Here is a 13,887-nt window from a genome sequence, read left to right on the forward strand (position 1 = left end):
AAGCAGGAGATTAGTTCGTAAAAAAAGTGATTTGTAAATTAGGGGGCCGTTCAAGTATTACGTCATCATCGATGGGGGGGGGGGGGTTCCGATTTACTGACAAGGGGAGATGGGGGTTTGGATGCTTACGTCATCAACCACCCTTTTTGAAAATATGAAATTTTTTTACTGGCATCTTACTCGGTGTGCCAAAGACCAGAAAAACCTTCGATAGTTTGTGGGCACTTGAAGTAACATACATTCCCCACCCACTATTGATAAGTGCCTTGCAGAGCCACTTTGGTGATCTCTAAATTTTTCGCGGATCCAAGTGATCTGAAAATGCGTCCGGACCACTAGTGCTCTGGAACTGTGCCACGCATCACTCAAGTGATCCGTAATTATACGCCGCGGATCACTTAAATAATCTGAGAATGTGCCGCGGGTAACTTGAGTGATGTAGAACCGCACCGGGGGCCACTAAATGCTCTAAAACTACGTCACATTATACTCAAGGGATCTCTAAATATGTCACGGATCACTTGAGTGTTCTGGAACTGTGTCCCGGGTCATTTAAGTGATCTGAAAATGTGCCACGGGCCGCTTAACTGTTCTGGAATTGTACCACGGGATACTTAACCGATCGGTAAATGTGCCGCTTAGTTAATTTTTACAAAATTAGGTTTGAGGAGGGCAGGCCGCATCAGATAACCCCCAGGGCCATATTTGGTTCGCGGGCCAAGTACCTTTATGCGTTATCGTTATATGGCTTAGAGGGTGGGTCCGCAATGAATTTATTAAAGATAAATTTTGAGTTCATAGCCTTCAAATAACATTGAAATTAACAGAAACTGATTATAACATATAAAGGAATGTAGGAAGGAATAAAGGAAGGTATTCGGAATGTCTTCCGAAATTTCAAATTAAAAAAACAAAATTTTTTTGCATTAAAAAAAAAATTTTTGATCGTGGGAGGGGGCACGAGAGCCCCTATACCCCCCTCCCCGTGTACGTCTCTGATCCCACCAATATGCGTTAGCATAGCTTCCAACTTTTGAAAATGAAAATTCGGGAGATTTTCGCGCAAACCCGTATTTTATGCTAAAACCACTCCCTAATAAATACAATAGGGATTTTTCCAAATAAAATAGGTATTTTCCAAACATAAAAGTTGAAGCGTAGGGAATAAAATCCCTACTGAAGTCAAATTAAAATAAGCATTTCACACACATGGAAGTTAAACCCTTGGGAATAAAATCCCTACGCAAAAAACAAGTGAAATTGGACCCCAAAACTTCAATGGTGATCTAAAAAAAAATATTGTGTTCAATCAGAAACGATGTGAACAAACATTCTGCTTGAATGAACCCAAAATCCGGAAGATGAAGGAAAAAAAGCGTTAATTTGTGAAGGACACTGACTTTTTGTGACACTTGCTTGAAGGTTTTTTGATTTCACATGGGTGATGACGTCAGTCTTTCCACCATGATCGATGTTTATGTCCTTAACACAACTTGTACAAAAAGAAAAAGCCAGCCCTTTTTCTGAAACGTTTGATGAAAGTAAATTCATCGGAATAAGTATTATTAAAATTAAATATTTTTTTGCTTATCAGTATTCATGTTTTGTCATCCAACGTACGCAACTTCAACAAAAGAGGAAGTTTTAACCACATGAGTGTCACTGTAATCTTCAATTATTATCCAGGACTATTGACTGCTAAGTTATTTCGCTGTAAGATAAGACAAACAACTTTTCTTACCATCAGAGGGTTTGTAAAACTTTTTAAAAAAAGGAATTTCCCACTATTCTCCCATTTATGATGTGTGACGTCATTTCGAAAGAGGAAAAAGAAACAAACCCTACAAGAAATTCCTTAGGGATTGTTTTCAGAAGAGGGGATTATTTTTTAATGAAGTAGGGAATTTTTAGGGACAATTAGGGATTTTTTGTGGCTTTTGTAAAAATTCGGGAGATTTAAGAACTTTTTGGGAGGTTGAGAGGTGAAGCTAAAATTCGGGAGACTTGGCAGCAATAGTATACCCTCTCAAACCGGTAAATAAAGAAAACCAACTATTTCGAAATCAGTGCAGATAAAAAAAAATTAAAGGATCAATGCACTGCATGAGTGTCCCCTCATAGAAATGCACTTACTTAAAATGCTAAACGCTTGAGAAAATAATGTTTACAAAGCTTTCATATGGCCGTTATTCTGAAACACACATATTTGATTGACTATAATTATGTGAGAAAGGGGGAAACGAAACTCACAAGTAAGATGAAATAAAACCTGGAAGAAGCCATTTTTATTTTATGTAAAATTTACAAGTTGGTGGAAAGGGACACCATTTACAAATACAATCAAACTGTACAATGCAGGCTTATCGAAAAATCCTGGTCGCCACATACAAGGTACATTTCAAGAAGACCAATCAGTTACATGTATATTTTTTAAAAAAGAGCGAGAAATTGCATGAACTATTGCATATCAGGGGGGGATGCAGCAGCAACATTTTCACAAGTTTATTATTCACTTGTGCGCGAGTTGAGTTATGATGAGTGCCCAAAAAATTAACTCAGTATGAGGATTTCTTAATGCAAAGGGACGAAGTTCTACCCGAACTCAAATGAAAATCACAATAACAAAAAGTTAGTTTCCCCGCTAACTTTCTAGCATCCCATTGCAAATCTACTGAAAAACACTTGAAGAATTAAAATGAAGGAATCTCAAGAAAAAGATTGCTGAAATCGGCAAGAGAAACTTTACAGCCAGTTTTTGAAAACTTGCTCAGCACTGTCTAAAATGACAATTATGTCAAAGAATAATGCGAGCACATGCAGGTTAGGAACAAGTGAAATTTATTTTTTAAAGATCGATTGGCTCTTGTTATGAAATGTCCATCATATGTTCAATAGGCTTGAAAAAAAATAGATCCTTCCATAAACAATTATGCCTGCTTATCTAGCCGAAAAACCTGCAGTAATACCACTTAGTTAAAAAAATTATCGCCAAATTGTGAGAAACCTTGCTTTTAGAACCAATAATGACATGTCATAGGATATAGCGATTGATTCAAAAGTTAGGTAAACATTTGAAAAAATAGCTCATCTATATTTCACGGAACAATCAGCATATAGCAATTAAAGTAGCACAGGTATGCATGAAATGGTCGATAGTTTTGTTTATTCAACTTAAAAAATATCAATAGGTGGCACACGACAGCAATGCCATTGGAAAACATAACATCCATAGCTATCAGGGGTCTATCCAGATTTTTGTAGAGTCCTGTTTTGGTGAAAATTTTCCTTTTTTTTGTGAAGAGGTGGGGGGGGGGGGGGTCATTAATTTTGTGGGAAGCGAAATAATCTAGTTAGAAGAAATGCCATATTTATTGTCACATTAATTTACATTTCATGAACGGCCAGTTTTTCAGATCCAGAATTTTGTGAAGGATCAAGAAAACGGACCCAAATTTTGACTGGACAGACCACTGGCCATAATCATATAGAGTTAGAACCTCAGAAGACCTCGCCATATTGATATTTTTTTTTATAGGAAAAGATAATTTGGCAAACATTGTGTGCTATCCTCATAAATTATACCACGATTGTGTGCTCTTTGAATATTGCTAATGAATATTCCTGACAAATAGCGAGACACCCATGGTTCTGATTATATGCATTATTTTTGTATTTTCGCAGCATTCCAAGATAAAATAAATAGCTTGTTGTCTATCAGAATATGCTAATAATATATCCACAAGAAAGGTAATGAAAACTTGTGATGTCTCGAATAATAATTTAAATGCTCCCAAAAAAATCATACCCGGTCTCATTATGCACTATTCTGGTCATCCAAAAATGTATCGTCATCATAAAGTCAGAGATTAAACCAGTTTTCCGATTACACAATACTGAAGCATAAATCTTTAGGAAATGACCTTTTGCGTATTATCGGAAAAATATGAAGGGAGGGAGCCACACAAGTCAATTTAAAAAAAAACAATTATTTTCAATGACCAAAAAAAAAAAAAAAAAAAAATCACAAAATGTTCATTAAGGTACAACAGATGAAAAGAGAAATATTTTCCGCAGCTAACAAAAAAAGTTCTTGATAAAAAAAAAAAACAACCCCTATTGTCTCACTTTGTTGAAAAACTGTAAGTGAATCTCGCGCTAGAGTTTTTTTAGACCAATTTCTTGGCTTGGAAGAAACTTTTCAAGTGTCTCATCTGCCACAAGCCCATGATGATGAGAATGGTCGTCTGAGCTATGGACCAACCGAGCACCCTCTGGTTCGTGCTTTCGCTCGTGTGACGAAATCGTTCCTCTCGATACTAGACAGGGAAAAAACAACATTCATTTAAACATGTGAGTCCTCAGTTGACAAATATTCGGATGAAAACTGTTTTATGAGAAACATTCTGACCTGTTAATGATCTCGAATTAAACGAAAAACCACAGTTAAATTAACGAAACTTTCCAATAGAGATGGGACGAATATTCTCTGCCACTATTTGGTATGCTGTTGTTTTGCCGAACATTTAGCAAAACGGCTGAATATTTGTAAAAATCTAAGCACAACAAACTAACGTTTTTAAAAACGATTAATTGGAATTTTTTTCCATAAATTAAAAATTTATATACTGATTATATTTTACTGTGTGGTGTACCCCAAAACAGAATGTTTTGCGATGCTCTGCAACGAGCCCTCGGCTGACTGAAAATGTTCTGCGGTAAAAATTCGAATATACATAATAGCGTTTTTCTACACTTTTCTTAAAATTCTTCCAGATTGTTCTGCAACAGCACTGGTTGTTCTGCGACGTACATCACACATTTCGGCATATTCTGCTTTGGGGGTGGTGTATAATGTATATCCCTTTGTGCTAAAGGGGTTATGTCAGGGTGAATTTCTAGGAAAAAGGAAGACATGAAACTGAAAATAGAATTCTACTGCAAGAATGTGCATGAATACATTACACAAGTCTTTAACTGAAGGATGTATCTAGACAAGATACACATTGAGCAACTGAAAGAGGCAAAAGAACATCTAGAGTGGAAAAATAAGAAAATAAGTCGTACATCTTATGATGCATTGCCATAATTAAGAGTATAAATTACTACTTTTCTTGATTAGACGTAATATTAAAATACAATCATCGTTAAATTTGATTGTCAGTATCAAATACAAATACAATGCCACAACAGGCAAATTGCCCAACGAGGTGGCTGACTTAAGAACATCATGGATCCCAGAGCGATTTTTTTTGGAGGCCCCACCTACTACTGCTACACCACACATGCACCCCACCCACACCCCCAATGAATCGGTACATGCGGGAATGTGCGTGTATGTGTAGTGAAACCTGACGTGAAGTTTTTTTTTTGTTTCTCTGTAATGCTTGTTATGTGTAGTGCTGCCATCTGCCACCAGTTTTTCTAACTATGAGTGAAGTGTTATGATTATCCAAGGCATTAGCAGAATATTCTGTATTCTGCTATTTGGCCAAATCACTATTCGTCCCATTCCTACTTTCCAATCAACAATGCGCCATTATTTATCATTCACACATCCAACCTATGTGATAGTGGACTTAAGCAAGACAAAATTTGGTAAAACCTGCCCTGTAAAAAAAAAAAAATTGAATGAAATGCTTATTTTCCCCACTAATACATACTCGTTGATAGTTCTGCTCCTTCATAATTTGTTCAACTTGATCCAATAGCTGTCTCACTCGCAACTGCAATTCAGTCAGCTTCTCCTTCTGCGCTACATTTCCATAATCCACAGCATGTTCTCCGAACTGTATGTCTAAATGGACCCGCTAACAAAGAAAATAAAAAATAGTCAAATATATAAAATCAGAATCTGTCCATATCTCGAAAGGTCTCTGACATATACAAATACAACGCCACAACAGGCAAAATGCCCAGCGAGGTGGCTGAGAAAAAGATGCCCATAACAAACATGGATGTCATGTATTTCAAAAATAAAGCAACCCAATTAAAAATGTAATTAGAAACATTATAAACAATATATACACATGATAAAATATTATACAATGCCCATAACGAATATGGTTGTCTTATTCTAAGTATGGATAGCTTCTCGATTTACCCCAACATGTTTATCGTACTTTTTTAAACGTGTCAATTGTGTTACAATTTACTACCTCCGGGGGTAAGCTATTCCATTTATTGACAACCAATCAAATATCAAATAAAGTGATTCAACCTTTAAACGGCCAATGTAATGTTCTCAATTGGAAACATCTGTTTCATTAATTGGAAAAAATATTTTTTCATGAAAGCACTTGATTGCTCCTTTCTGAATGCACGAGATTCCAAATTTAATTTACGAAACAAAAATTGCATTCATTCCAACACGTATGTCATGAATTTCAATTATTATTCAGACTGGTTTTTTTTCTTCTGGGGATGAAATGATTGGCTGTGATGGAATTCAGCTGGAATCTTCAGTTTCCCCCCGATTCGTCAATCCGTGGTCTATAAGGATAAGATGGGACAAGAGATACCAAGCATCCATCTTTTTGGTTGATTCCGAATGAGAAGATCAGCAAGCAGGGATTTGTTCAATTAGATTCTGATACAGGTGGGGGGAAATACTACGGAAACCTACTGGCTGGAAAGAAAAAAACAAAACACCAGCTTCCACATCTTAATTTTTTCCCCTTAATGTAAGGCAGATAAAAAGAAATTGAAACCATGATTCAATGTCACCTTTTCTTTTGCATCTGATCTGGCCCTAAACGAGTTCAATCGTAATGGTTTAACCCGTATATATGCTCAACCCATGGCTTGCAGGCCAAATGTGTCCTTCAAGCCCTGTTTACATGTGCAAGATTGGGAGTTGCTTTGGTGTTATTCACTGCAACTTTTTTTCCTCGCAGGGGAAAAAGAAGAGGAACAGAGATCTCTCAAAAGAAGCCCATCTTTTTTGGAATGGTGAGTGACTCCGACCTTCTCTACCATAAAATCCTTTGAGCCCCGAAAACTGCTGTTGGCTTTTTGTCAGCCATCTTGAGTCAACCGCTTCCATTCAACCCCTGTGACCAGTGATGACTTCTGGAAAGAAGGGGGAGGGAATACCAGCATAAACTGAACAATATGTAAACAGGTAGCGAAAATCACTGTTACCGGAAACTTCACCGGGATATATTTCCTCAAGTAAACAGTGTAATGGATCAGGATGGCATTCTTCTCCGCTACTTTATTCGTTATATCAAATAATCACATGTTTAAACCCCAGGGACTGCTCAGCTACTGGAAACCATCTGGAAGTCCAACAGGCATACTGTCACGAGCCAGAAGTCTGCTTAGTCTTACAGCCGTAGGGTGGGGTCTTGCAGTCGTTTGGCGAAGATGGGACCAAGGTCGGGCAGCTGATGTCCCATCTAAATTTATTCGCCATGTAGCATCTAATTATTATTTTTTTAACTAACTTATAAAAAAATGTTGTGAACTAAATAACCTACGCTGTTGTTTTCGGCTGGTCTGGTTGAAGTGCTCTTAACTAAATTTCATTTTTTAAAAAGAAAAATTGCAGTTCAGCTCTGACAAACGGCTACCGCTCCTGATGGGCTTCTGAAGAGTGAAACCCTGAGAAGTTTCACAGGGTATCATGCCTACTGACTATTGATATGACGCCTAATTTTTCCCAGCCTACCAACATCTATGGTGGTTTGATCATCATGCTGGTCATCGATCATTTGAAGATCTTTTAGTGGATGCCGATTGCCAACGACCTGAACTTTGGGACTCTGTTCCTTGCTTCGTCCTTCATCTTGGTTGGACGTGTGCCATGTTTACTTCCTGAACTTAGAGCTTTTGGGTTCTCAAGAGGGGATTGGATTCTCTGCTGATAATGGACTATCACAGGTGAGATAACAACAGTTTGGCTGAACTAAATCTTTGAACGGAGATCTCGATGAAATAGTTTGTCTTGAATTGAAATTCACTAAGAGTTGAGATTGTAAATATCTTAAAATAATTAATGAAATAAAGTAATTGAAGTGAACAAAAACCTGTTTGTATCTCCTTCTTGTTGTCTGCTTCAACTAAGGATAATTCGAACTGGGCATGTAACCCTTTATGGGAGGTTACAGTGGGGCTTCTGTCATCTGATGCAGCCCGTGACAAATAACCGAACTACTTAAGTGGCCCATCGAAGATTATCAACACATTTAAATGATCAGTGACACATTTCAGATCATTTATAAGCTGTTAACGCCGCGTATCCAGATCAGTTAAGTCACCCGCAATATACCTTGCACCTCCAGTTCACTTAAGTACATTTGCAGATTATGTAAGTGGCTGGCTGGCACATTTCCAGATCACTTGAGTGGCCAGCACCACACTTATAGAGATCAATTAAGTGGCCTACGACACACAGTTCACTTAAGTGACCTGCAACACATTTTAAGAAATGCTTTCAAATCCCCAGAGTGACTTGTGGTAAATTTTCAAATAACGCAAGTGGTCCACGACACATTTTGGTTTAACCCATATAATCCCCAATATATAGAAGATTTGTTTACTGAAAATTTCTGGCACAAAATCAGACAGGGCACTATAACAGGGTAGGGTGGGGGTTCAACTGTGATTATACCATAAAAACAACAAAGAAACGTGGTCATGGCTCATGATATGCAAGAGTTACCGACATAAATAGGGGATTCAATACATGCCAACTTAATTAAACAGACTATAAAAGTACTCACCAACTGACTTCCACTGAACCATTTCGTGCTATTCGAATACAAGCAAATGACGTGCTCGCCAGGAGTATTCGAAGTGAACGAGAACTTCCCTTCTGAGCTATAGACCTTTGACAGAATGACCTTGTCATCTGGATCCCGAATCTCAACATGCATTCCTATACCTGGGCTTGATGGCATGAAACCACCAGTCTTCGGGTCGTGAAGTTCACACTTATAGTTGCCTAGAGAAAATAAGAACGGAAAATAAAACTTGCAAAAAAAAGAAAAAAAAGAGTCAAACTGATCATTTTGTTGAAACCAAATTATACAATGTGCACAAAAACTAATTTCATCAGGATCAATATTTTAAAGCAGATTTATAAGCAGCAGCGCCACTTTCAACAACTGCTTTCTCTGATTGAGTCAGAAGGGTCATTGTTGATCAACGAAACAACCTTTTTTTGACGAACATTTGTCTTTTGAATATCTTTTGAAACACAAAATTTTCATGAAATCACTTGCTGGGCAATGATGCACAGGGGTGAGCTGAGGGAAAAAATTTCACCAGCCATTATTTTAAATAATTATTTTCAGCGTATAAGCTGCATCAGTTAAGCGTATGGATCGCCAGGTCTTCCATTATGGGTTGTTCAAATTCACTGACATCCAGGGTCTCTTGTGAAAGGGGTCACAACCCACCACAAAGTGATTTACAGCCAGGGATTCTTGAGCTATGGTTAAGGTTATGGGCTTCCAACACGAGTGGTATAAATCCCACTTACAGTCACGGATTCTTGATCTACAAAAGTTTATTCTCAAAGGCTTCCGAGATCAGGTAGTACAAATATACTCACAGCCAGGGATTCCCGAGCTATGGGTCATGACACCAGCTTGATCTGCATGGGCTTTTGAGATGAGTCATACCAATCCACTTACAGTCCTGTTATAAAATTCCCATTAATTTTGAAAATCAGACAGTCCCATGGGTCGCGAAGATGATCATTTCTTTGATTTTGGGTCGCAGCTGAAAAAAGTTAAGAACCCGAGTTAAAAGCTCAAATGATGTCATATTTAAATACCCTTAGATTTGACTGGGTAACCAGATTTCATTTAAATCTGATTAATCCATTAGCGGCATGGTTGGGGACTGATGTCATGCTGCTGTATGATGTCAATTTTGGTAAAACAACCCTGAAACTCACAGTGCTCTCAACTAGACGAAATACATCAAAAATCAGTTTTCTCTGTGAATCATTCTATCTAAGGCTGGTCGTCCACTGGAAGCTACTACAAGCAATAAACAAGTTACACATCCTTAAGTTAAAAGATATAATGCCATGAAATCAGAAAGTTTTGTGCCATTCATAGACTCAAATTTATCAATCAGATGTGGCAAATTTTAGACGGCAATTCAGATTTCCTAGTCACCATGGTTACCTTGCACCTGAGATTTGTTGAACCCACCCCCCCACCCCCAATAGTCTTGCACACACATGCGCTTTAGTTTATTGTAACGAACCCATGTGAAATTTTAAGGAGAGACAAAAAATCCCAGCATGTGCGGGAGATAAAAATTAGGTTTTCTGGAAATAAGAGAATGTATTGACTGTTTAACACGAGTTTTTAAACTATTTTTTACATCATAGATGTACTTAAGTAAAATTTAATACACTTTGTTTTTTTTATCATTATAATGTAACTAAATGCATCAAAAACACGTTATAAGTCAATTTCCTTTGTTCAAAAATTAGTTTCCAGTATTTAGCATTTATTGACCCACCTTGGAGAATAGTCCCACCCAGGGCTACAGATCCTAAATCAGAATGATTTGCATTGTTCTGCAACGAACCCTCAGATGGCTGGGAATGTTCTGCGGTAAAAATTTTGATAGTGTTTTCTATAACTTTGCTCTTAAAATTCTTTGATTGTTCTGTGTCATAGGTCACAGATTTTGACATTCTGCTTTGGGGGCCTTCATAATGAGATCTGGCACTATGATTTCCAAAAATAACTTTCGGCCAGGTAGGAGAACCCGCCAGAACCAGAGGAGTATATACGGGGAGGGGGCTATACAAGTTTGGAAGGGCAGGCCATTTGAGAAATGAGTGGTTAAGGAAATTAAATCAGAATGTGAAAAGGACAGCAAAACTATAAATTTCACCCTGTCTAGAGAGCGAGGGACCATGTGACCCTACAAAAGAATGACCCCAGAGAGTGTACAAGCATGTAAGCAACCAAAAGAGTGACCGAAAACAAGGGCCTAGGTCATAGTGTGACCAAAAGTGATGTAGAGATTGTGTGCAAGCACATAAGTGACCAAAAACGTGTAATCTAAACAACCAAAAGTGTTAAGTATAGAATCACATCAGTGAGCGACCAAAGTGTAATTTAGAGACTGAAGCATATATATATGCTTCTGTCTCTAAATTACACTTTGCTCCGCCCGAATTTTTTTTCTTCGGGGGGAGGGGGGGGCAGCTAGTTCTTAAAAAATACACAAGTTTACACCTATGGATGGGCTATAGACACCCTTCCCCAACCAGGCACCATTGCATTCTAATGTGTGTGTGTAGTAAGAATATAAAATTTTAAGGAAGGCAGGGTCGTGTCTCCAGTGGTGTAGATGGTAACATGCTTGCCTGGTATGCAAGAAGGCCTGGGTTCGAGTCCCGGCGGAGACGAGATGACTTTTCTTTCCGGGTTCACCTCAGCACAATTTCCAGAAAAATAAATGTTTCCTTGATAAAATTTTCTATTTATAAATCGGAGATTCCAGAACTATTTATGTTTTCAGCATTCTTAGAAAATATTAAATATTTTCAGCCAGGGCCGCAACAAGATGCTGGATCAGCCGGGGATAGCACACATTGCGGCACCTTCTTGTAATGTTGAAGGAGAGGTTAAAGGGTGAAATTTGTACCCCTTTCCCACTTTTGTCTACTTCACCAAACACCAACTCTGCCCCATATCGTTATATATACACTGGTGAAGTAAATTAAGAGAATTTGCATATTTTATCGAATTTCATGAACTGAACTGAATGTAAAACCACTGCTTCTAAACAAAAATGCAAATCTTATACGTCAAATACGTAAGCGTACACGTGTGTGTAGGCGGAGCAAGTAGAGAAACAGGCTTTATAAGCGCACGTAAGTTAAGACGCATTTCGTTCGCTAGCACACCTCGGCGAATTTCTTGGTGTTATTTTGCAGCAATCGGTTAATTTCAAATTTTAACAGTAAAAATGAGTAACCACTAACGTTTAGATGACGGAATGAGGTGGCAAATTGTGGGGAGGCTAGAAGCAGGCCAATCTCAAGTCCAGATTTGTAGAGAGTTCAATTTAACGCCCAGCGTCGTGTGTAAAAAAATTTAAAAAAAGGAGGCATCTTCGTCAATCCAGGACGTATGGTGGGCATGCAAAAAATCAAGTTGGGTGACACGAAACATTTTTTGACTTCCGTGGGCCTGCCACCCCCCCCCCCCCAACTTTTCAATAACACAACATTTATGAGCCCAGGGCGGCAAATGTGAGAAATCCCGGGTCACGAAATTTAGGAGAACCGTAAATCCACCTCTGCCCAGGACACCACTTTACCTCGTGCAGATGTTGCCACACACACACACACAATCTTCGTAGAACACGTTTCACGAGTTGCTTTGAACCGATTCAATTCATCGAATTCCTTTTCACGTAAAGATATTTAAAAGCAAAAACAATATTTTCTTACCGACAACAAGTGTTTCATCGGGGATCTCTTCGATGAAACATTTGCGTTCCGTCTCGGAAATGTGAAAGTAAAGACCCGAAACCAAAGACTGAGACGAAATTAGAAATATACAACCGAATAACAAAGTTTGATACATTTCTTATTGATGGAAACAAATTCGTTTCTACTTCAGAACCGACGGCCCAGATAGCCAAGAACTTGGAAGCACCTTGTAGCGGTTACGTGTCGCGTCGCTGTAACAAATATACGATGCTCCGTTCCGGACGGCCGTAACTGAGATCTTTTCTGTTTTCGAACTTCTTTTTCGATGGCCGCAAATGTGAACGAACATCACTAGAAACTTATACCATATTCCATCCAAATTTTATAGGCAAATAATGGGGGAATCAATAGGGGAGTAATTTCTCTTCAAAACAAGCCCGTCATTTAGTGGTGGTGGTGCGGGGCCCCCGGCTTTTGAAAATACACTATAAATGGTATATATGCGTACGTTTAGTACATGCTCTCCACCCCCCCCCCCCCGGAAAAAGTTGAAATGACGGCGCTGCTTCCAAAATTTTTTAGTTTTAGAAATAGACGGGCATTTTTATTTTAAAAATGAAAAAAAAACATAAATCGCTATTTAAAATAAATTACCTAACATTTGGAGGAATATTTTCACATCTCAATGAAATTTGGAGTGAAATTACGCGTTTAGATGCGTATTGGTGGGTGAACACTGACTAACCAGGGAGGGCTTCTACATTTCACTTGGACACCGAGATATGCTTGCCCAGGCTGACAAAGTACCTAGTTGCGGCCCCGCCTGTGGGTGCTCTACTAGTTTCAAAAATAAATCTTAATTTCTGAATTCGTTCTAGGGGTGCTCGGGATGCTGCTAGAAAATTCTATAGGTGAGTATTCTCAAGCATTCGACGCGCCACTGCAAATCGCAGTTATAGTAACACGGGTTGCTGTTAACTGCGGCCGTCTTGAGAGTATCATGGGGCCCCCATCCGGGTAAAGTGATTTCTCCGAGGCCCTATACCTGTTAGAAATGCCTGCCTATGAATTTACACTCTCAAAATTCTTAACCAGATCTCATGTGAAGCCCCTGGGTGGGCCCATGCATGAAGCAGGCACGGCTCCTAACAGATTACGCAGAAAATGGAGAGGAAATACAAGATTTCAGAGGGACTGATTTCCGAATAGGCCCCAAGATTTGAACATGCAATCACTAACAACATATTTGGCCTTGGTCGCAATGGGGAAGGGGCGGCGGCTCAATTCCCGCTTTGACACACTCCGGAGCGAGTTCAGCGCATTGGAGACATGAAGCGGGTACCAGATTGAGGGCCGTGGAAACAAATAGGTAAATCATCGATTAGTGAGTTGTCAGCCATCCCAAGGCAATGATTCTCAATAGTTCATACCGCGACCCTCAGGGGCATCGGGGTGAGCAGCGAATATTGTGT

At 38.8% G+C, this 13,887-nt stretch overlaps 1 protein-coding gene across 1 annotated transcript; it reads right to left on the reverse strand.

Annotated features, from left to right (window-relative positions):
* Window positions 1-2,253: 2,253 nt before the first annotated feature.
* eca (transmembrane p24 trafficking protein eclair) lies at window positions 2,254-12,696 on the reverse strand. Its single transcript, XM_089248427.1, has 4 exons — window positions 12,434-12,696; window positions 8,724-8,944; window positions 5,661-5,807; window positions 2,254-4,316 (listed from the first exon to the last, which is right to left on the reverse strand). The coding sequence occupies exons 1-4, from the start codon at window positions 12,567-12,569 to the stop codon at window positions 4,167-4,169; spliced, it is 654 nt and encodes a 217-aa protein (XP_089104553.1). The 5' UTR covers window positions 12,570-12,696; the 3' UTR covers window positions 2,254-4,166.
* Window positions 12,697-13,887: the final 1,191 nt, after the last annotated feature.

This window comes from Pholcus phalangioides, unplaced genomic scaffold (assembly GCF_987345545.1).
Source record: "Pholcus phalangioides strain wild (caught in Gottingen) unplaced genomic scaffold, Ppha-v1.0 ptg000020l_1, whole genome shotgun sequence".
NCBI classification, from domain to species: Eukaryota; Metazoa; Arthropoda; class Arachnida; order Araneae; family Pholcidae; genus Pholcus; species Pholcus phalangioides.

Bases quoted from the DNA above. Each gene is read 5' to 3' on its own strand.
- eca (XM_089248427.1), bottom strand. From the start codon at position 12,569: ATGTATCAAACTTTGTTATTCGGTTGTATATTTCTAATTTCGTCTCAG. The intron at 5,808-8,723 runs GTGAGTACTTTT...TTTCTTTGTTAG, and splicing joins GGTTCAGTGGAAGTCAGTTG to CGGGTCCATTTAGACATACA. The intron at 4,317-5,660 runs GTATGTATTAGT...TTCCCTGTCTAG, and splicing joins AGGAGCAGAACTATCAACGA to TATCGAGAGGAACGATTTCG.